This window comes from Crassostrea angulata, chromosome 3 (assembly GCF_025612915.1).
Source record: "Crassostrea angulata isolate pt1a10 chromosome 3, ASM2561291v2, whole genome shotgun sequence".
Classification (NCBI taxonomy): domain Eukaryota; kingdom Metazoa; phylum Mollusca; class Bivalvia; order Ostreida; family Ostreidae; genus Magallana; species Magallana angulata.
In genome coordinates, this window is record NC_069113.1 from 19,271,688 (window position 1) to 19,296,614 (window position 24,927).

Below are 24,927 nucleotides of genomic sequence, written 5' to 3' on the forward strand. Positions count from 1 at the left end.
TGCGCTCTATGTTTTCGGAAGGAAAAACTGCTTGAAAACAAGCTGTTTTACGCTAAAAATGCAAAAATGGCGGGAAAAGGTTGTCTTTACAATGTCATATTTCTAAATTGTGGGCACTTGAACCAAAATGAATATTATGTAAACACATCACATATATATCTGTACTAAGAAAACAAAGAATGATAGTAAAATGATGATGTTTATTTTAGGGGGCCATTTTAGGCCCTTATCATATATAGTCCTTTAAATTTTCTGCTAGGTACATCAAATTAAAGTGTTTTAAATTATTTTGAAGGTTAAACACGTGATAGGTAAACATCTGCCACTTTTAAAACGTTAAACATTATCCCATTGTAAGTCAAGTTTCGCTATATAAGCGTTTCAATGAATGTAGGTATTCTGTTCCATAGCTTCAAGCGCATTATATTGATCGCTTTGTAAACATTCCCTGATACTTGGACAAATGAATTTCACTTAACGATATATTGCATGCGATTATCAATTAGTGGATTGAATGAATGATAAGTGAATGTTTGAATTTTATTGGAAATGATAATTATTTCGTGGTATTGTTGAACTTAAGAATTGCGCTGTTATCAATTATTGATATCAAATATTAAAACCTGAATTCAAAAGTTATGTCACGTAGCAATCCAACTGAAATGTAGATATACAAAACACAGGACGCGTGTCATTATTAAATTATTGCTTTCCGAATAAAAATAAGTTAAAACCGGCCAGAACAGTATAAAAAAAACAAAACAAAAACAACCATGGACACCACAAATACAAATAAAGGGGCATTTTAAAGTAAATGAGCCGAAAACATTATGTTATAGTTATTTGATGTATATTATCAGGCATTGCGACTACCTAAGTTAATGGTCGAGCTTGTTTGAGTTGATAATTCTGATAGAATTCTTAATTTGACCACATTGGTATAAAGGCTGGGGACATTAACAATAATCCTTGAAATAAAACCCACATACACAATATCCTAAAATGTCGCTATTTTCCAGTGATTTCAAATTATCTTTTATCTAAACATAGTCAAGTTCAAACTTCGAAAAGATCCTTCAAAGTATGATTTTCGGTTATATTAGTTTTTATACAACTAGGGATGTCAACAAGTACTCGAGTACTCGACTTTCGCTCGGTCACACCGATCGTCGACTAAAATTTTATTAGTCGATTACTCGTAATAAAGTGAATACAATTTAAAATTGTTAAAAAATATTATTTATTTTTTATTATTGCGGCAGTTTCTTTTTACTACAAATGTAAAAAAAAAAACCCACCAGTTTTCTTTTCTCGACATGTTTGATCCATTAATTATTCTCTTTTAAATCGGTGTCGGCTAATAATTAATTTCTTTTGATTTACTTAGGCAGACATGTACACGTACTTGTAAACTATTTGTGTTTCTTCTAATCATTATTTTATTGGATTAGATGTTTGCATAATCAAAAATTTAATCATATCAATACTCATCTCAAGGCGTGTGTTTTTATAAGCATTAATCTTTGATCATTGATGAGACACGGACAGTTATTTAATTAACATTGAACAAGATACATTTGATTTGCTTATGATGATATGGAGCTAAATTATACGTAAGCTTTAGAAGAAAAAAGTAAAAGTCAGAACATTTTAATAAAATACTTAGTACTTTTCAATTTATTTTAAATCAAATACCGGTACATTTGGTGTATATTATTATAAGTTTTTCAATTTATTTTAGTTTAAGATATTAAGATGTCTGTGGCAATAGCATTATTTGATTTGAAAAGGACACACACTATTAGATAAATCATTGAGTACTCGACTATCGCTCGACTAAAGCCTCCGATTAATCGACAAAGCTAGCTGAGTAAAAATGACATCCCTATCTAAAACATGTTTAAAATATGTTTGACCATTTTTTTTTATCAAATTGATAAGGTTCCTGCACATTAACTAATGGTAGATGCAATATTGTTATATCAACAATCACACACTGATCACTAAGAATATTATACATGACATTTATATAAATTATTCAATAAAAATGATTATTTTATACCCGTGTTGGATATGGATGTTCACCTCGGGGCCACCATATACTATGTACTTGGTATTATAATGAATTATTCTATTTTTCTTAAATGAGGACTCATTAACATTTCATGCATATCCTTTATTTGCAATGCCTGATCGACACTGGATCTGTTTCCATAGTGAAATCATTGGAAACTTACCCCCCCCCCCCCTTGCAGACTCATTTTATATACAAAAAAAAGTCATGTATACGGGGCATTTGTGATCTATGACACGTATTACGAGCTACTTTATAATACGACCTTAAAACTGGCATATAATTAAGCCACTTTCGGGATATTTTTGATCATTCAAACTTTTTGCCTAAATGAATTATTAATGCCAAAAATTAGCATATCCAAAGTACTTTTTTATGTATATTTAATTTTCAACTTTGAAACTTGTGGGATTTGACCGTAAGTATTTTTGTATCGTGAAGTGGTCAAGTACCAAATAATCACAGCACAATGGGAGACACGAGGAAAAAGAATGGATCTTATTATTAATTAATTTTTAAAAATTGGTTTGCAATGTTTAACCTTCAAAATTCCTCTGTTTAATATCTATGCAGGCTTCTAAATAACTTACACAACAATTTTTAAGCGGTTAGCTTCAGAGAGTTTTAAAATGTAGATTTAACTATAGTTTGGAATACAGATACGAGGAAGAAAAATGGATCGTATTATTGATTAATTTAAAAAAAAATAGTAGGCAATGTTTAACCTTCAATAATCCTCTACTAAATATCTATGCAGGCTTATGAATAATTTACAAACCAATTTTTAAGCGGTTAACGTCATAGAGTTTCGAAACGTAGATCAAATTATAGTTGGAACATTGGTAATAATGCAAAGTAACATGTAATTGGAGAGACATACATAAACCTGATTTGATGTTTCTTTTGATGTCTTTTAATGCTTTTTTATACATAAAATGAATACTTAAACTTTGTACAGGTAATTATAAGTTTTTAATTTTTTTAAGTTAAAGATACGTTATTGGGTGTCAGCATCATTATTTTGTTCGAAAAGGAAAAAATGATTTTAAAACAATCAATGAGTACTCCATTATTGCTAAGTAAAATCCATCCAAGTAAAACAGTAAAAAAAACTACAAAGTCAGTGATGAATCATCTCGTAAAGGTAAGATTTTTAAAGGTTTTAATTCTTAATCTTAATGAGATTGTTAAATTGTTGTGGATAATCATTTGTACGACAAATTAATTTTGAGACAGAATGTACATTATAGACTTTTTAGTCGTTTTATGCATGTTGAATTCACATTAGGATGAGTTCTGTTCTATTTAAGTGTAAATGAAAGAATCTGGGGGGGATAAGCCGAGGCAAAAAACCACATAGGTCCATTAAAAAAACTAACATTTTTTTTCTAACAAATTTCACTTTTGTTACATTTATTAAACATATGTAATCATATACATTCAGTGCTGCCATAACCCACAAAAAGTAACTTCACATTTAATTGTTATTAAGACAACAAAATAGTTATATGCTAATTTGGCAACAAAATGATAAAGAAATCGGATGTTCAAACTATATTTTTTCATAGTCTGGGTCATCGTACCATTTCTTAAAGAACGAATATTGATAACACGTATTAACGTCTATCTTTTTCGATTTTCCAAAAAATGGTACGGAAACTCACTCTAGGGTTAAAAGTAAGTTTTCTTCTTTTAATTTCAAAGATTGGTCTTTAAATGGCTAAGTCCAGTTGTTTGCATAATACTGATAACAATAGAATCAGCTATATTATACGCTCTAAACAAGCGAATCGGTGGTGTAGTGGTAAGCGAGGAGTTCTTTGAAGAAATGTCACTGTAAAAGAGGGTGTTCGAATCGAACGCGTTTTGGGGGGGGGGGGGGGGTTGTTATCTTTTTGTTTACATTGTTAAAATGTAATTTTCTTTTTATAATTAATATTATACATTGTTAAAATGTATTTTTCTTTTCTTTTCTTAACAATTAAAAAATTTGCTAATAATAACTTGAAATTATTTGATATGCGTTATCTACTACTTTTATAAAATATGAAATGTATGTTATTCTCTTTAAGATTGCACGATTTCATATTGTAAACAGATGGTTGTTGTGGATGCAAGAAACAATTAAATGGCAAGATAAAACGTTCCATCTCTGAATCCTTGAGAGTCTTGTTAACACAACAGGGACATACGCTGGACAAAAGCATGAAGTTGTGCTCAAAATGCAGAATACAAGCTAAGTCAAACGTACAGTGTGCGCCTTATAAAAATTCAACGATTAACTAGGCATGTATTTCAATTCCAATTGTATCGGCAGGAAAATCACATTACAAATGCGTGTTTTGTTGTGAAAGAAAAAGCATAGTAGTTGTACCAGAAGACACAAAGACCACTCGGACCAATGACCAACATAAAGTATGACCAGTGACGAATAACAAGTCCCCTTGTTATACGTTAGTGGTTTGACTACCGCTGTCTTCCGTGTGGTATATATCATAGGCGTCGAACCCGGGGGGGGGGGCGCTACCTTTTTTTTTTGCAAATTTATACATTCCAAAGACCTTTTTTTGCTTGTCAATATTTTGTACAAGTCTAGCCCCCCCCCCCCACTTTCAATTTGATTCCGACGCCACTCATTTTTTTTTTTTGAAAAACTTGTTTTAAATACCAACAAAAGGTGTTACCTAAATTCCTCCTGTTTCCGAAGCGGAAAAAATCGACTATTACAAATGGTGGAATCGACTCCCCCATACTCTTTGTGGACTCCCCTGCGTTAGGGGTTGTATATGATGACTGAGGTAAATTAGTAAATAAAATATTTTTAGAAAGAAATCAACATTTTTGCATTTAAAATCTTTAAATGAGTACATGATTGTCATTTCAAATTTGCCAGTTTAACGTATATGTAAATACTATAAAATTTAAGCACAGTTACGCCTTTCTGGACATTTTCATTTGGACAATACTGTCCACCGTTTAAATGCCCAGTTAACTCGTACGTTTATTACTTCTTATTAGAGGTTTGAGAAGGTCGTGGGCATTTGCAACGGCTTATTCCCCCAGATTCTTTTTCAGCGATCGCCAATACACACTTTTTAAGCGGTCAGCGTAACAAAAACCAAAATACAATCCGGAAGCATCCCGGACGCACCACCTATGCTGAATCAAAGTATTGAGAGTGATAAAAGCTGGACAAGTTTTAAATATGCCAATTTTTGAGCAAGAGTCACAAATTATCCCTATTAAAAGTAATATAGCAATGGTACATTTGATTGAAGAAGGCATTTTACTGAGTTTCGTTCCAGAGTTGTACAATCAGACAACAAATTTAATGACATTACAATTAAACCAATATGAGCTGCAATTTTCATGATGAATTTTTTTTGAACGAAAATGTTATTTTCTACTAAAATAACAAAGATATACTGGTTTTTAAATTTCTTTTCGCCAAATTTTTGTGAAAAAGGCCGTGAAGGAGCCTTAATTGGAGCGAAATTGAATTATTGTCGTCCTGTTCAAAAATTGATATGCTATATGTTCCTTAGAAAAGATATCTTTCCTCTGACAAAAATTTGTGTGTTTTTAATTTCAACCTTATTTATCATAAAAGTTTAAATTACATGCAGACTTAGCATACTAGCAGGTTTTTACAGCAAAATGAAATTCTAAAATACAACTCATATTGCTTTAACTCAGCTACTTGATCGACAGTAATTTGGAAGGAAAAGTTGATGGAAACGAATATAACGTAAAAACGCTTAAAAATGAAATCGTAGCCTGGTTCTCTATGTTTCAGAATTAGGTTCATTATGAAAATGTATTGTACATATTAATGAGAAAATACGAAATACGTATACTCTCTTTCGTATGACCAAATCTCGTATCATATTTCTTCTTTTTTCCGTGGTAATTATAAAAAAGTTAATTATCTTCTTTGAGTTACCGTGTCACTTTAATGGACGTATTCTCAAACAATTGAAAACAAGCTTGCTATCTGTTTTTCAGTACTTTCAATACTTTGATTGTCTTATATTGTAATCAGTCTTTTAATATTAAGTGTAGTCAAACTTAAAGTCTCAAAATCTTACACAAGACACAGTTCATATATATTGCATTAAACATAATAAATGTTTACTCCACAAGTTTTGAAATATCTTCCTATTAAGGTGTTTGTATCGTTTTGAAATCAGCACTAGCAGATAAAAGGGACAATGTGAGGAATAAAGTATATTTTGGTTATAATTAGAGTTATAGACATTTATCAAAAGATGTGTCAAATCATATACATTTCAAGTGCATGAAACTAAAATGTTGTGATTAAATTGGATCATCATCGTCTTCCGATAAAGTGCAGGACTCCTTATAGTATCATCGCACATCGATTTTTAAAAAAGGATTGAGTTTTACATGACATTAACTGATTACCATGCATGATAATATTTAAAATACTGTATTTTGTGCGAACTGGCCAAACATAAAAACACCCTCTGGTGTTAGCTTTTACACGTAGCTTGTTTGGCAGAAATGGGTAATGCACTGTAAATCTATACACTGTCTGGTTATTGATAAACCATCAGCACAATTGATGGTACTCAGTATAGATAAATAAATCAGAGTTGAAAGCGGCCAACTCATCGAAACGGCTAACTACAATATGAAATCTGTTTTCAATTTTTTATTTCTTCAATGTGTTGTTGTTCACAGTATCTTGTGGATATGTATTGTCGAGATGCAGAACGCAACTTTCCGATCTTTAACCTTTGTCCATTTTCCTGAAGCAGACGACAGAGAACCGTTGTCGGGAATTCTACATGACCGCGGGAATGGCGTAAGTTTAGAAGGATGTGGTGTTTTGTGCTTGTCCAGCGCTCAGTGCTTTTCGTTTTTCCATAACCCAATACAAGAAAGATGTATTTTAACATCAATCATAAACGTAATGTCCTTTCGTCAGACAGCAGGATTTTCCCAGTTTATAACTAACAGTAGGTTTGATTTACAAATGGTACATTATATAAATAGTGCCTGTTTGGGAGGGTAACAGTTGAAATTGACAACCCGAGGAAACCATTGTCAACCGACGCGAAGCGATGATTGACAATGGTTTTCGAGGGGTGTCAATTTCAACTGTTATCCTCCAAAAGGGACACTGTTTATTTTATTATACTGAATGTCTTAATTTAAGAGTTTTTTTTACTGTTTTTATATAGAAATGACGTGAATTCCACGGCGAACCATACGCGCATAATTTACGCACATGTGACAATTCGTTGTGTTACCCATTGCTAAGTGTGTTGCTAACGCCGAGGGTAATAGAACGGATTGTAAACTGCGTCCAAACCAATCAGATTTCAGTATTTAACATGAAAGTATAATAATAACTCTTATGAACACTTGTTGAGCACTTGTTGATAAGCCATAATTATTTCAGGAATAAGGAAACGTTCTTTGCGTATTAAGAGGTGATCGGGGCGTGGTCAAATCCAATAAAGCCCGAAGGCTACGATAATCACGCTCCGACCGAAATTATCTCAGACAAAGACACTAAAAAATGTAAATATGCATTGATAAAGTAAATATTATTAATTCTACTAAACACTTTATATCCGATAATTAATTTTCGCGGTGATCTAATTTTCTTTTTGCGACCACTGCTACATCCCAAAATATTCAATACGTAACTTTGAAAATTAAATCTGGCATTGCTTGCTATAAGAAACTTTTTAAATCGCAAAATATGACTGGCGCAAGTAACAAAACGTTGCAACCCCCGCCCATTTTCGCCAGTTTTGTGACATGCGAAAAAAACATGAATATTCGGTATTGCTACTGAAATCACAAAACATCAAACTTATTTTGTGAATGTTACGTCTTCAAAACATATTATATTATGTCTCGAATGACATAAAACATATGATATATAAATTTAGGCTTTACCAATTTGAAATTTATTGATTTTAGGATATGTAAAACAAAAAATCTTACTGTATACATGGTTATTTTCGCCCCCTGTAATGTTCGCCCTTCAACACTTGCAAAGACTTTCGCCCCGTATGAAATTCGCCCAGAGATAGTTTGGTTAAAAGAGAGATAATATGATACAGTGGAATTCGCCCAGTCTTAAAATCGCCCACTGATAACAAGTGCACAATTGGCAAAAATAAAACGTGGCGAATATTTCACTGTATACAGTTAAACATGTACATATAATATGCTTAATATATATATCAGTTGTATGCTCTAACTGATACAAAAATTGTTTTCTAAATATTTTGATCATGATATTTACTGAGTCCTGCCATGTTTTATGACTTATGTATTCACCTAAAATGTTGAATGTTAGATTGAAGAATTGATGATGTACATGCATTTGATTATGAAGTAATAACTACTTAAGGCTAAAAATGAACTAATGTAAATTTTAGGAATATGTCAGGCAAATTCGTTTTTTTTTCTATTCAGAATGCGTTCATTCAAAAGCTGGATGGGAATACATCGGAAATTGCCGCACTACAAAATATGGACTAGAGTGCCAACGATGGGACCAACAGAACCCTCACACCCATACTTACCAAAGCTTGGGTAACCAGAAGAACTTCTGTAGAAATCTAGCCAATGATAAAGAGGAGGAGGCTGGTCCCTGGTGTTTCACCGTGGACCCCGGCACACGTTGGCAGTCGTGTGGTATTCCTCTCTGCTGTAAGTTTATGCTGGGGTATTTATGCAATTGCGTAAATCCCAGTAGCAGTGTCCTACTTACTCATATTATGACTATTAACGTTTAGTTCTGGCCATACATGCAGTGTCGTTGGGGAATGAACAAGTCTGATTTATCGTAGGTCTACACTTAAATATAGAGGTATAAGCTTCTCATAGCATATTACATGTATATACGTGCTAACTGTTTCGGTACCATGGCGGTTCATTTTTGCATTTTTGTGAGAATAAATTACAGTAAAACACGGTTATAGCGAACACGCTTATAATGAATTAACGGTTACAGCGAAGTGAATTTCATTCCCCAAGACTCTTTTACATATTGGTAACTTGACGGATATAACGAATTACGCTTATAACGAAGAAAAATTGTCCGTTCCTGGGACTTCGTTATAAGCGTGTTTTACTGTATAATGCTCTGCACATAGTGGGAAAATAAAATTGTAATATACTTTACCAATTCTTACCAGATCCTTTCTTAGATTTTCCCTGCAGGAAAAATAAGTATCGATCCATCATTGTTCTATCTTATCTATCTATCTGTTGGTTTTTCAGTTGATCGATCTATGAATTTTTGATAATTTCTTTGCCATTTTTATTCAGATGATTTTTCAAGAAGCTGCAAGAAAACGGCAAACGGAGTGGATTACTATGGGAGAACCAATGTGACCAAATCAGGGAGTCCCTGCAATTACTGGGCGGATACCTCCCAACAAAACCACACCTACACGTTTCTGGACGACCAGTTCAACTACTGTAGAAACCCATTTGGTGAATACAGTGACCCATGGTGTTATTCCGGTACATCCTGAGATTACTGTGACATACCGATGTGTAATTGATAACACGTTACTTGTTATTTGTACCATTTAAAACATAGTTTATTAATTTTACAAAATATTACAATAAAAGGAAGAACTTTATGGGAGAGTTTTCTTCATAATATCATATAAAGTTTAATTTACGTTAGTATGTGTCATTTATTCATTTAATTGAGAGTTCAAATTTGGCTTTAATTGATCTTGATTTTTAATTGTTATTTGGTTTCTTTTTGATGCGAAATTTGTAGATAAAAAAAATTAAAATGTTAAAAGTTCGACCCAGAGATGACTAAATATGTACTTTTTCAAAAAAATATTCTGCCATGATAATAAACAAAGACCATAGATATGACAAAGTTGTTTTAAATGCTACGTTAAACCACGAGTTATAATAAAGCCTTGCATGGCTCACTGGTTCCGCCCTGCACTACTGAATATAGACACGTATTGTTTTGGGTTCAAATCCTGCTGGTAATTTAATTATTGTTTTTAATTTACTATTTTGTGTTTCAATGTATGTTGATAACCGTATTAAAAAATTATATATATTCATTAACACGTCCTTTTTAATTATTGTTGTCTTTCATTGACCTTTTAAGAAAGTATGTAAAAAATTGATAGTCGGATTGGACATGTATTTCAACTTTCGAGATAATAAAGCGTACTATTTGAGTAAGCAATTTTTAGTCGGGTCTGAAAAAATAGCCCTAGAAATACGTTTTAACGGCAAGTAATTATTATTTGGTTCAGCATGGATTTTTAAAATCATAATTTAGGTATGCTGAGCCTGAAAAATATGCTGACCCTCATGAAAATGGCGTTAAAGAGGTAAAAATGGCGATTCAAAATGGCAGACAGTCAATCTTCAAATTTTTTCTTAAAGTCTCTTCAATGGTGAAAAAAATAATGACGCATGTATACTAATGAATTGGTCCAGCATAGTATTTCATCATATTCTATGTGTGCTGAGTGGTGAGTGTTGGCCTTCCACAAATGAGGTTAATTAGGTCAAATGGTGATTTAAAATGGCGGATAACAAAATTTTGTAAATTCTTCTCTAAAATGGACAAAATGCGTGAGACAAGCAATGAATAATCGGTCCAGCAAAGTTTTTAATCATAACTTAGGTGTGGATAGTCAAGAATAATATGCTATCTTTGAGAAAATTGCGTAAATTTTCCCCCAAACAATGGCGATTCATAACAGTGAACATCCAGGGGGGTTTTCCCCCAAAAGTTTCTTGAATAGAGAAAAAGCGAGAAACAAACGATTATAAATATGTTCCTCAAATTTTGAAACCATAAATAAGACGCGCTAAGTCTAAAGAATCATGTTGGTCTCCACTAAAATGATGCTTTTTATGTCAAAATGGCGGACAGTCAGAAATCATATTTTTTTCTTAAACTTTCTAAAAAGGGAAAAAGCATGAGATAAAAAAATTACATAAGGTCCAACAAAGTTTGTCGATATAACTAAGGCATGCTGAGTTTTAAGAAATATGCTGGCTACAACAAAAACCGATAAATGAGGCAAAATGACGTATTAACACATTCTATTTAAGTTTTTCAATAAGAAAAAAATCCATTAAAACAAATATAGTCCGGTCCATCAATTTTTTCATTCATACTAAGAGTATACTGAGTTTGAAGATATATGCTGGCTTTTACAAAATGGCGTTATTTAGGTAAAAAGGCGTTTCAAAATGGCCAACAGCCAGATTTCATATTTCTCTTTTAAAGCCGTTTAGAGGGATAAAATGCGTAAGTTTTACATTATACAAATATGCTCATGTCAAATTAGATCTAAACGCTTTAACGAATAAAAACACCACTTCCACTTTATACTAAAAATTGTTAATTTTCCCCGTTTGGTCTTATTAAGGCGTATATCTTAATTAATAAAACATTCTTTGTTCATGCTTTTAGTATCCGACTTATTCCTAAACCTTTCTGAATTTTTTATAACACTTTATGTATCGATTTCTTCGACCTGCCTCTAAAATAGTTACGAAGATATAGCACACTCTGCAAGTTCGTGTGAAATACGACAATGCTTACAAAGTTTTAGAGAGGAGAAATATTTATGCACTATAATATTGGTTTTTAAGGCTTCAATATAAAGACATCAATATCATAAGCTTATATGATAACAAAGCTAGAATCGGATACTTGTGTACGACATAAAGAACTATTCTAGTACATGTATACATCTATCTCTTCTTCTAGCAAATAAATCTAAATAATATACATGCCTGTCCACTTCTCAAAAGAGAATAGAAAGACATGTTTTCGTATGAAATGTGTATGCAGGTGTATTTTAGTCAGTTTTTACACATCTTGGTACCTTGCATACGTGAAAAAATATTGTATGTTATTCCTAGAATATTTTGTTTGTGTCAATAATGCCTTCAGTCATTTCCACACAGAATTTCCTCGACACGTACATATAGTTTTGATACATGTATCTCTTTTAAACTGTTAACTTTAAGTCTTATTTTAACATCTATTAACGATGAGAGTGTTTATGGATCAAAGGTCTGCATTTGTTATGTAAATATAATATTATACAATTGAGGGTATATGAGAGAGAGAGAGAGAGAGAGAGAGCTATATATATATATATATATATATATATATATATATATATATATATATATATATATATATATATATATATATATATATATATATAATGAAAAGTCTATTATAGTTATATGTCATTTCCCACTCAATGAGTATACGAACTATTTGTTAAGTCTAGAAAAATCATCAAACACAATACGTAATGTACGAAAACTACGGAAGGAAAAACATTAAAACTTAACAACAGATGACGATATTTTAGAGAAATGTGTTATTTTTAAGAGAATCTATACGATACAGAAAATGTATGCGACTTTGATATTGAAAATTATCTAGAATCTAGTAATATTAAATCTCTTTCGACTACACGTACAGACAATTAATGATATGAATTTTTTGCATTAGTGTTAAACATGATGTAGCAGGACGCGAGGAGATTTTTTACGCTGCGGAATACCTAACACACTTTGCTTACTAATTCAAACAAAAATATGTTGCCTCATATTAATTTCTTACTTTTTCATTGTATCATTATTCAGAAAATTATATTTCTATTTGTATTTGCTATACGGGCACAGAATACTAATTTTCGATCATCAACCTATGTACGAGTTCCTGAAACCGACGACATGGAACCAACAGAGGGAATTCTACAAGACCGCGTGAGTGGCGTAAGTTTAGGAGGATGTGGCGTGTCGTGCTTGTCCAACGATCAGTGCTTTTCGTTTTTCCATAACCCAACACAAGAAAGGTGTATCTTATCATCAATCCTGTATAACTCGTCATTTCGTGTGACTTTGGGATTTTCGCAGTTTTTCACAAAAGGTATTAACATATAACTAAATTCAATTTTACCATAAAAATTCAATTAATGGTAAAAAGTTTTGCATTAAGTAATTTTGTTTTAATCGAATACTTTATATTGCTCTGGATTCCTTTAAAAACAATTTGTTATGATACTTTCATATTCTTTAAATGTTGATAAAACACAAAAAAACATCAAACAAATTTGTCTCAAATTTGATTATATTTTATTCCATTAGTTTGATAGAGCTGCATCAAATAAATACAAGTATCTCCCGCTTAAATGTTTCAGTTATTTACCTGACACAACTTAACTGCCATTTATTTGCATTAGGAAGACCCTTTTTCCTTCATGTATTTTTAACTATATAAATGATAAATAATGTAACCGTTAAACCGTCATTCTAATAAAAGCTTTACATCTTTACAAATGGAAAATGACAACGACCATAATTTTATTTTTATTCAGAATGTATTCATTTAAAAGCTGGATGGGAATACATCGGAAATCGCCGCACTACAAAATATGGATTAGAGTACCAACGATGGGACCAGCAGAGCCCTCACACCCATACTTACCAAAGCCTGGGGAACCAGGAGAACTTCTGTAGAAATCTAGCCAAGGATAAAGAGGAGGAGGCTGGTCCCTGGTGTTACACCCTTGACCCAGACATCCGGTGGCAAACCTGTGGTATTCCTTTGTGCTATAAGTTATACTGTGGTATTCGTATTGCGTATGTCCAAGTAGCAGAACCAATTAGTATTATGACTATCTACATGTAGTTCTAGCATTTATGTAGTGCAGTTGAGGATTGAATAAGTTTTATGAATTGTAGGTCTATACACTTAATTTATAGGTATAAGCTTCTCATATCATATTAACTGTTTCGGTTCCATGGCGGTTTATATTTTGCATTTTTGTGAGTATAAATACTATTATGCACACGGTGGGAAAATAAAATTGTAATGAAAAAATAGATTTTACGAATTCTTACATGATATTTTCCTAAGGTTTGCCTAAAGGGGAAATAAGTATCGATCCTACTTACATTTATCTATCTATGTGTCGGTTTTGAAGTTAATCGATCTATCAATTTTTTATAATTTACGCTGAAACTCTCATATCTTGCCATTCTTTTAGATGATTTTTCAAGAAACTGCAAGAAAAAGGCAAACGGAGTGGATTACTATGGGAAAACCAATGTGACCAAATCAGGGAGTCCCTGCAACTATTGGGCGGGTACCTCCCAACAAAGCCACACCTACACGTTTTTGAAGGACCAGTTCAACTACTGTAGAAACCCATTTGGTGATGACAAAAAGCCATGGTGTTATTCCGATTCAACCTGGGATTACTGTGACATACCGATGTGTAATTGATAACACGTGTAATTTGTTGTATTTTTCTAACAGGATGAGTGAAATTTTCATAGATTAAATTTGCCCATTTTTCGAATTGTAATTGTTCTTTAGTTGTTTTTGTTTTTTTGGATGCGTAATAAGTAGAGAAATTTTTAGAATGCAAAAAATTGAATTATAATAAGGGTTTTAGTATAGCAACACGACGCAATTCATGCAAAATCCTACTAGTTTAAAACTGTTTTTAAATAATTTTGTTGTCTCTAGGTCCTCTCTCCCAGAATTTGAAACGTGTAAAGACAACTTATTTCAACATAAAAACTGCTGTTTCGTAAACAAAAATTGAGAGATGACCCAGAGATGACTAAATATGTACTTTTTCAAAATACTTTTGGAGGATATAAAACAAAGTTCAGAGATATGACAATGTTGTTTAAAATTCTACTTTTAACCTCATGTAAACAGATAGCAATGCTATGACCTTGAATTGCTAGTATTACATAATGGTCACTGTGATATTTATGTGTACCTAGATGCTGCGCACTGAATGGTGTTAATGATAATTGACAGAATGAACTCTGTGACTCTTGTAGCAATGCGTAGTATTCCTAAATGATGTTATGAAACCAGGTGCGTAATACGGGCATAATAATATCCAAATTGAGAGTTTAACAACATGTGACATATTTGGCGATTCTGTGTCTGCAACGATAGCTCTAGTACATGTATTGTGTATTCGATATATTAACCTTTGTAACCTTTTATGCCGTGTATGAATGAACGTATTGTGAGTAAGTGATGCCTCATACTAGGTGGGGGACTCCGAGACCCAGGACTCGGAGACTCACATCCTGCATTCAGACTCTTTGATTGGCAGTTTTGACGGTTTTGTTACTTTATTTAGAAATAAAATATTAATCTTAATTTTGAACACTAAATGTTCACTCATGATCGTCGTATATGGGCCGAACTAGTCAAAACTGTCCATCATAAGTAAAACCTTATATATACCCATATGAAATGAGATTGTGGAGACTCTTGATTTGGGCTGCTTTAGATTGTTGTAATCTTAACTATACGATCACGATTAATAAACTATTGTTCAAAGAAGTACTGGACTTCGAGTTGAGTATCATCGCCAGAAGAAAACAAAGTCTTAAGGCTTACATGAACTTTCTTGGTGCCAGTGACCAGGACTGAGCGAAGTTCAATATTGAATAAGGTAAGAACCATTTCTATATGTCGCTTATAGCTATCTCGAAGTAAACAACTTTGTCTAAGCAACCAATATGTCAACAGGTGATGGGTTTTATAAAAAAAGAACTTAGAAATCAAATGGAGCAATTAGAAAAACAATTCGCGGGGTTGGGTCAGAACAAAGAAAATAAAGGGCAAGAAACAGGTCAAAATTCTTCAGAAAAAGAACAGATCAAACAAAATACTTTTGAAACATATCATGATGCTAGGCCGTATGAAACTCGTGAACCTCGACACCGAGTCCCAGATCAGGATGATGATAAAGATTTTTTCATTGGTCAAGTTAAAGCTATAACAGCCGCACTCTTAGTGCCCCTATCTTCAGTGATAACTCCTTTTGAGGGAGATGCTCAAAAATTTAAACAGTGGATAAAAGAAGTAGAAAAGTACAGTGTTATGTCTGGGAAACAAGGTCATGAGATCCCCATGCTTGCATACATAACGAGTAAGGGTTCAGTTGGGGATTATATTAAAAGATATTTAGATGAAACAAATGCGTCTGAAGAAATCCCATCTTGGAACGATCTTAAGGAATCCCTTAAAAGTAGATTTGCAGAAATAACAGATCCCCAACACGCGTTAGCAGTAATGCGTAAGACTCGACAAAATTCAAATGAAAGTGTTCAGTTGTACGCCGAGAGACTATTGCAAATCGCGGAAGACGCCTACAGTAATGACAGACTAAAAGATCCTTTGATATAACAACAGTTAGTAGATATCTTTGGTGACGGGTTGACATTCGACTACCTCAGAATGAAAATTTTGCGAGAAAACCCTAAAGATTTAGAATCCGCAATTCAAATAGCAATGCGAGAACAAAATCTGAGACAGAGACTAGCGATAAGAGGGTCAAATATGACAGAAATTGTACAGAGTAATGACAACAGACGTACTCTTTCAAATTTTGATACTACTCTTCCCTTATTAAAGGATAGAGCAGATAATCTTACCTCAGTAGAAACAAGGATTGTAGAACTAATGGAAATTGACCATGCGCGTAATAGTAGGTGTTTTAAATGCAAACAGGCGGGTCATAGGGCTCGATTTTGTACTCAAAATAAACCCCAAGTCAGGTCCCGTCCTCAAATAATGAAACGACCCAGTCAAAACAAACCCGTCCATAATATAGAGCAGAAACCCCGTTCGCCTGTGGAATGTTGGAATTGTGGTAAAGTAGTTCATGTGCGTGCAGATTGTTGGGGCTCGCATATGTATCAAAGAGCGCAGCAAAATCGGGGCAGACCATCAAATCGTCAAGGCCGAACATATAAATTTAGCGACCAAATAAATAAGGGACCATCTCAAAATTTCAAACCTCGCTCTTATTTTGACAAACAAAAACAGGAAAACTAAGATGTTCTTCCTTCGTTGAAGCCCGAAGAAAGAACTTTAAACAAAGACCTACATATGAAATTAATTTTACTAACAACCCCAGTAGCTGTTTATTAAAAGTAGGTAAACATAAATTTAGAGCTTTGGTAGATACAGGTGCAGCCGTATCTCTAATTAGTAAGAAAATGTATGATAATCTATTTCCCCGCCCCAAGTTGTTTAATAATGACATCCCCTCTTTACAAGCAGCAAATGGCAATTCTTTAATTGCGATTGGGTATGTAAATATTTCCTTTAAGATTTCAGGGTTAACTTTAGACCACAAACTTTATATGACAAAGGGACTCAACCGAAACATGATTCTCGGTCGTGATTGGCTCAAGAAAAACAATGTTCGTTTATACTTTGATCTTGGACTCATGCGTATTGATGGCAAAGTATACGCGGAACTTAAAGAAGATTTACACATCTCAACTATTGTAAGAACTCCTAAGAAACTTATTATGAGACCAAACACGGTGACTGTATTCTATGGAAAAATAAATAACAATTTTCCTCTGGAAAAAAGTGACTTGGTTGAAGTGAACAGCATAGACAATAACTGCATTATGGAAGACCCAGGACTATATTTAAAAGACGCCGTTTGTATAGTTCGGAAAGATAAGAAAGTTCCAATGATCTTCGTTAACCAAACTAACAAAAATTATAAAATTCCAAGAGGCTACATAGTAGGACGAATTACCGCATTAAAACAGAAGGAAATCTCAGAAATACAGACTACTCAAGACACAAAAGAAGAAATTGACGTACCTAAAAGATTTGAACACTCAATCAAAAGACTTGTGAGCAAAAACAATGATTTATTTGCAAAGAAGGACAGTGATCTTGGAGTGACTGATACTGTTAAAATGAAGATAGAAACTGGAGATCACCACCCAATAAAGAACAGACCCTACCGTGTACCCTTAAATAAAAGACAGATAATTGACAAGGCCATACTAGAAATGATGGACGCAAAGATTATTGAGAGATCACAATCGCCTTGGTCATTTCCCTTAGTAGTGGTGAAGAAAAGGACGGATCAGACCGGATGTGCGTTGACTTTAGAAGCTTGAATAAGATAGTGAAACCCGTATCATTCCCGCTACCGTTGATTGATGATATCCTATGTTTACTAGGTAAGGCAAAATATTTCACTGCACTAGACTTAAAGAGTGGATATTGGCAAGTGAAATTAGAAGATTCAAGTAAAGAAAAAACGGCCTTTGCATGTCACAAAGGACTATTCCAATTCAACCGGATGCCATTTGGGTTGAGTATTGCACCGGCAGTCTTTCAAGAGCTGATGAACATAGTTCTTCAAGGACAAGAGGAGTTTGCCATCGCATACCTGGATGACATTCTTATATTCTCAGAGACACCGGAAGATCATCTTCGGCATATTCAAGACGTTTTCAACCGCCTAAGGAAGCATGGACTTAAAATGAAGCTAAAGAAATGTAGTTTCTTCAAGGAACAGACAGAATATCTTGGTTTCATCATTGATGAACATGGCGTTACACCTGATCCAAAGAAAGTCGAAGCTATAAGAAAGTTACCAGCGCCCACTACAGTCCGAGAAGTTCGTGGCTTTATAGGTATGTGTAGTTATTACAGGAGATTTATGCCGAACTTCTCTAAGATTGCAGAACCATTGATTGACTTAACCAGAAAGTATGCAAGGTTCAAATGGACACCATGATGCCAAAAAGCGTTTGATTTTATTAAAGAAAGTTTAACGGTAGTGCCTTTACTAGCATATCCAGATACTAATAAGCCGTACATCCTGTACACCGATGCCAACGACAATTGTATTGGAGCGTGCCTTACTCAAAAGACAGATGAGGGAGAAGATAAGCCAATATATTACTTATCACACAAGCTGAGTAAAACTCAAGAAAAGTGGTCAACCATAGAAAAGGAGGCATTTGCAATCCATTACGCCCTTCAGAAGTTAGACCATTATTTACACGGTGCTCAGTTTACTATAAGAACAGACCATAAGCCGCTCAAGTATATCTTAGAATCTCCAATGCAAAATAAGAAAATTCAACTATGGGCACTAAGTATTGCAGGGTATAACTGTAAGGTAGAGTACATAGAAGGAAGATTTAACTGCTGTGCAGATCTCTTATCCAGATTACCGACAGTCAACCTCGAGTGTGAAGAGGAAGAACAATCAGAGCATGATGAACCAGATGTTAAGGACAATATCTTTGAAGTGAACGTACTTAACTCCAATGCCTTTTCGCCTAAGAGATTAGCCAGATGTGAAGTTAATCAACACGACGAATTGGTCAAACCCTTTATTGATCTACCAGAGGATATCAACATCAAAGAAAGTCAACAACACGACGAGCAGATCAAGAAACTGAAGAATCGGTTAAATAAAGGAACAGCAACGGCAACCGAAGAAAAGAAGTTTTTGGAAATTGATGGTTTAATGTACTATCTTTCAGATGGAGACTCTGAAGGCCCAAAACTTCGCCTGTATGTACCACGTGAGTTAGAACTTTTAGTAGTGCAGCAGTATCATGACGGACTTGGACATATGGGAGTGGACAAAACATATGACGTAATCAGACAAAAGTACTACATACCAAATTTGTACAAAAGGTTATACTCTTATATAGAAGGATGTGTAGTATGCCAAACGAGGAGCAATAAGAAAAATCAACCTCCACTTCAAGAGACAGATATACCACCTTTTCCAATGGCTAAAGTAGGACTTGATCTATCAGGACCATATCCAACATCCTTGTCGGGAAACAAGTACATAGTTTCTTTTATAGACATTTACTCTGGTTGGCCAGAAGCTTTTCCCGTCCCTGATAAGTCAGCTGACAACATAGTACATCTTATCTTAGAAGAAATATATCCAAGATATGGCTGTCCTCTTCAAATCCTCACAGACAACGGAACAGAAAATGTGAATAAGAAAGTGGAAGAAACTTTAAAAGAATTGAATATCAACCATATCAAAACATCTTATTACAGCCCTCAAGGTAATGGTAAAGTAGAACGATTTCATAGAACTCTACATGACGTGATGGCTAAGAAAACAACAGACGACGCTCAAACATGGGATATTCATCTTAATCAGACGTTGGCAGCCATTCGTTTCCATCCTAACGATTCGTCAAAGTTTTCCCCATATTACCTTATGTACAACAGAGATGTCGTATTACCTCTTGATACGTTAATGAAACCTCGAAGGAGATATGCGGGAGAAGATCAACACAAGATCGCCCTTCAAGAACAGCATAAAGCTTTCCTGCGAGTACATCGTAATATGAAGGAAGCCAAGAAGAAACAGAAAGCTCGGGCCGATAAGAGAAGCAAAGATGAAAATTTTCAGGTAGGTGACCCTGTCTACCTTAAGAACAACAGAAGACAAAATAAGTTAGATAAAAAGTGGCTACCATATTATCGAATCATAGAGCAGAAAGGACCAGTTAGTTTCGTGGTGAGAGATCAATTGACTGGATTAACCAACAAATGCCATGCACGACAATTAAGACTGGCAGATATTTCGCACTGGCCCCTTTCACAAACTACTGAAGATGGTGGAAGAACTCTAAGAAAAACTAACTATGTGGTGCCACCGGAAGATGAATCGTCGTCAGAAAATGAAGACATACAACCAGAACCATTGGAAAGAGCTATACAGTCCAAACAATGGGAAAGAGAAGGATCTTCAGACAAAGAGGATATTCCCCTGGCAGAACTTCAAAGACGTATAAGAGCTAAGACGATCATGGATGATCAGCAGTATAAACACGAGAATGATCAAACCGTAGATTCAGAATCGGATGAGACCCATGAGTCAGAACAATGTGATGAAAATAGTGGTCAAGACTATGAAATACCCTTAGATAACCCAAATGTATCCTTAGATGAAAATATGGAAATAGATGAAATAGTCCCTAAAGTAGGTCTAGGCTTCAAACCAATCCCTAAACCGCGTAAACCAATCCCTAAACCCCGTAAGAAAAATAGCAAACAAAAATATGCTGAAGATTGTTTGGCTATATTGAAGCAATTAACCAAAGTACTGGAATAAATAAGATACTTTAATGTAGATGTAAATAATCTTGAATAAGCTTAGCTTTGTATATATTGCACGCTTTTAAAAAGACATGACAGGATGACCCCCTGTGACATTAAACATGTATTGAGATACGCCGACTAGTAAACGCGGAATCAGCACCTCGGTTATTTGTATGTATATGCGAGTTAAAGAGATTTAACATATACTCAAAATACATCGACTAAGTAAAGAAACTGTAAGACTACATGATTTAAGATTTTTCGTAAAAACAATCAAATTTTGCGATCGACATCTTGAGTATGGGACAATGTTGCTCAGGTTTTCATGGTTCAATCATAAAACCAAAGATATTAAAGTTTTCCTTATGAATTCACTTATGGCGGAATTGCCAGTAACTAATTTGCATCCCATGAAAATCCTCGTCTTGGGTGGGAAGCCCCTGGTTTTATGTGTGTTTAACTTTAACTTTGGCAGTAACAATAACGATAGGACTTTGTATTAAGAAACGTAAAACTATTAAAAAGTGGGGTGGTATATGCTGTAATGGTTGCTGGACAGGTTGTCGAAAAAGGGGTAGTGACGGAGATAAGAAAGGTTCTTCCAAAGACACTGTATTTTGTTGTGAGAATCCAGAGAAAAGGACCTCTAGTGACATTATTGAACTTGAACCAATCCGAAAGACACTAGGATCCAAGAGAAACCCCGACGGAGCGGAAGACTCGAACCTCGCAAATTGACCAGTAACACGGGGACTATTTCGACCAAACTGGCACAACAATTACTTGGAAAGGAGAAATATGAAGAATCTCCATGGACCAAATACTATCGACCGGACCCAGAGCTGGCACGTAAATACCTGGAAGAGAAGGCCGCGATGTCTATGCAACAGAGGAACGCAGGAGACGCTCCGCGAGAAGTCGCCTCGCCATCCGCGCCGACCCTCTATCCACGGGTGCCGATGATGGATGAATAATTAAGCTACAGCCGCGAGGAAGCTGTGTATTCCTTATGAAAGGATTGTGAAATTTAGCGAAAATTAAAAAATGTGAAATGTGTTAAAGTAGAAATGTGCGTTATCCTGTGCTAATGTAAATCTTGTATTTGTTGATTCACTCTGGAGAAATTTAGGAAGAAACCGATGGACTCCGAACTTATGACGCTAACCTCGCCCCTAGGAAGGAAGAGATATTTTTGTGAACTTATAAGCATGCACTGACTTTGTATATATATGTGACATCAAGCTTAACCATACTTAGTATTACTTTGATGATGAATTACGATTATTTTCATCTTGATCATTATTGTCATACTTTATTCATTATTGTTTTCATGGTCGTAATGCGATATAATCAAGCTATATGATTTTATGAACATGTATACATCCTGGTTATAGATTTGTTTTTATAGATGAATGAGGTTCCAAGCCGGAGGTGGAAACATGTCACTTGTTACTATCTCTTAACATAGATGTTCTGACTGGTATGTCACTAGGAAGTTCGTCTGATCAAGGGTAGATCAAGGACGCTTTACTATTCCGGGCGCCAGGCATGAGAAATCTCCCTTCGGGATATTTCTTTTGTTTGGGGGACGTATGTAAACAGATAGCAATGCTATGACCTTGAATTGCTAGTATTACATAATGGTCACTGTGATATTTATGTGTACCTAGATGCTGCGCACTGAATGGTGTTAATGATAATTGACAGAATGAACTCTGTGACTCTTGTAGCAATGCGTAGTATTCCTAAATGATGTTATGAAACCAGGTGCATAATACGGGCATAATAATATCCAAATTGAGAGTTTAACAACCTGTGACATATTTGGCGATTCTGTGTCTGCAACGATAGCTCTAGTACATGTATTGTGTATTCGATATATTAACCTTTGTAACCTTTTATGCCGTGTATGAATGAACGTATTGTGAGTAAGTGATGCCTCATACTAGGTGGGGGACTCCGAGACCCAGGACTCGGAGACTCACATCCTGCATTCAGACTCTTTGATTGGCAGTTTTGACGGTTTTGTTACTTTATTTAGAAATAAAATATTAATCTTAATTTTGAACACTAAATGTTCACTCATGATCGTCGTATATGGGCCGAACTAGTCAAAACTGTCCATCATAAGTAAAACCTTATATATACCCATATGAAATGAGATTGTGGAGACTCTTGATTTGGGCTGCTTTAGATTGTTGTAATCTTAACTATACGATCACGATTAATAAACTATTGTTCAAAGAAGTACTGGACTTCGAGTTGAGTATCATCGCCAGAAGAAAACAAAGTCTGAAGGCTTACACTCATGGTTTAAAGTCTTGCATGGCTCACTGGTCCCAGCTCTTACTTCTGAATATAGACATGTAGTGTTTTGGGTTCAAATCCTGCTAGTAATTTACTTTTTTATTTTATTTGTTTTACTGTTTGTGTTTAAATGTGTGTTGATTTAACATAATATATTGAATTATAGAATATATTTCAATTTGTTGTAGTGATAATTGATAGGCATATTATTTACATCAGGTTCGAGGTGTAGTAAAAGTCAGCTAATCAGGTGCGCGAAATCCGATAGTTGTGTTGCTACCCTGATTACAGACGGACGTTCTAGCCAATCCTGTAATTATTGTTTCACTAACTGGGCACACTTTGCATGTTATAAAATATCACATTTTACAACACTGGTGCCAGAAGTGATCGTATTTTACGACCTGTAACATTGAGAGTTCGGCGCCAAATACGAACTTTCTTGTTTTTTTTATTTTTCCTTTAATTAGTTTTTTTGTGTCATATTTTCTAGCAAAACATGAACAAGCATACATTAATTTGATTTTGTCGTCGGATTGTCTGATGACACAATCGATGCACATTTTTGCTAGGAAGAATCTACTATTTTAGGCAGATTTAGGGCAATTAGAGTATAAGATCAAGATCAGGACTACCCTGAATACTTATTTGTGTCATGAGGACCCTTACTTGTTCAGTCATAGACATAAACAAAGCAAATGGCCCTATGTAAAATGCAAGGGGATTTAACCTTTGAAGATTAAAAAAAAACTATCCATATATTCCAAGCACGATATGGGATCATCCGGTTGAACAAGGTGAAATTAAAATAAAATCAGAGTTTAACCAACCTTAAGAGCAAACAACAAAATACTCACAAGATCCTAGTAGTCAACAGCAATTAGAAACTTTACAAAATCAATTAAAAGAGAAAGAATGTTGAAATAGCTGAGTGGAGAGATAAGAAAAAGAGATAAGGCTATGATAGAGATGGATAGAGTGATCAAAGAGAAAAATGTGGTTAGAGTGTGTATAGTTCTTAGAAAAGGTTTAGACAAAAACACAGAGAGTTCGATTAGAAGGAGAGAGAATATTAATTCAGAGATGAAAGTGAAAGAGAGTGAATTGACACAAAAATCTATGGATGAGGAAGAAAAAATAAGATAGTCAGATGAGAAAAAAAGATGTGAAGATGAAGAGAAAATTAAAAAAAAATCAAAGGAAATGGAGTTAAAAAAATTAAAAAAGAGAGAAATAATTAAGATATCCATTGTGCCGTAACACCAACTAACCTTATTTCAATTACGACTATGACAGGGATGGATAGAGTAATCAAAGAGAAAAATGTGCTTAGAGATGAAATGGAGAGAGTGTATAGTTCTTAGAAAGGTTTAGACAGAGAGTTAACCAACACAGGAGATCTTTCATAGATACATAGAAATTGAGTTACTGAATTGGGCACTCACATCGTTTGATTTAATGAGCTAAATAATATATCAAATAGAAAGGGGCATGGTCACGATTTTGGTTAAATTCTGTTTATCTGTTTTTATTATTTACAATGCTGTAAAATGCATTTCTAATGATTCAATGAAATTGGAGAGTCAGT

The 24,927-nt window shown here is 34.3% G+C and overlaps 2 protein-coding genes across 2 annotated transcripts; both read left to right on the forward strand.

Moving 5' to 3' along the window:
- Positions 1-6,703: 6,703 nt before the first annotated feature.
- On the forward strand, positions 6,704-10,076 carry LOC128175225 (plasminogen-like). The gene is made up of 3 exons (XM_052840693.1): positions 6,704-7,056; positions 8,534-8,770; positions 9,392-10,076. The coding sequence occupies exons 1-3, from the start codon at positions 6,729-6,731 to the stop codon at positions 9,598-9,600; spliced, it is 774 nt and encodes a 257-aa protein (XP_052696653.1). The 5' UTR covers positions 6,704-6,728; the 3' UTR covers positions 9,601-10,076.
- A 2,606-nt stretch (positions 10,077-12,682) lies between these two features.
- LOC128176070 (plasminogen-like) lies at positions 12,683-14,375 on the forward strand. The gene is made up of 3 exons (XM_052842119.1): positions 12,683-13,016; positions 13,465-13,713; positions 14,137-14,375. Exons 1-3 carry the CDS (start codon positions 12,683-12,685, stop codon positions 14,373-14,375), a joined length of 822 nt encoding a protein of 273 aa, XP_052698079.1.
- The last annotated feature ends 10,552 nt before the right edge of the window (positions 14,376-24,927 follow it).

Coding starts and splice junctions, on each gene's coding strand:
- LOC128175225 (XM_052840693.1), top strand. CDS start 6,729: ATGAAATCTGTTTTCAATTTTTTATTTCTTCAATGTGTTGTTGTTCAC. Junction 7,057..8,533: donor TTCCCAGTTTATAACTAACA/GTAGGTTTGATT, acceptor TTTTCTATTCAG/AATGCGTTCATTCAAAAGCT. Junction 8,771..9,391: donor GTGTGGTATTCCTCTCTGCT/GTAAGTTTATGC, acceptor ATTTTTATTCAG/ATGATTTTTCAAGAAGCTGC.
- LOC128176070 (XM_052842119.1), top strand. CDS start 12,683: ATGTTGCCTCATATTAATTTCTTACTTTTTCATTGTATCATTATTCAG. Junction 13,017..13,464: donor TTCGCAGTTTTTCACAAAAG/GTATTAACATAT, acceptor ATTTTTATTCAG/AATGTATTCATTTAAAAGCT. Junction 13,714..14,136: donor TTTGTGCTATAAGTTATACT/GTGGTATTCGTA, acceptor CCATTCTTTTAG/ATGATTTTTCAAGAAACTGC.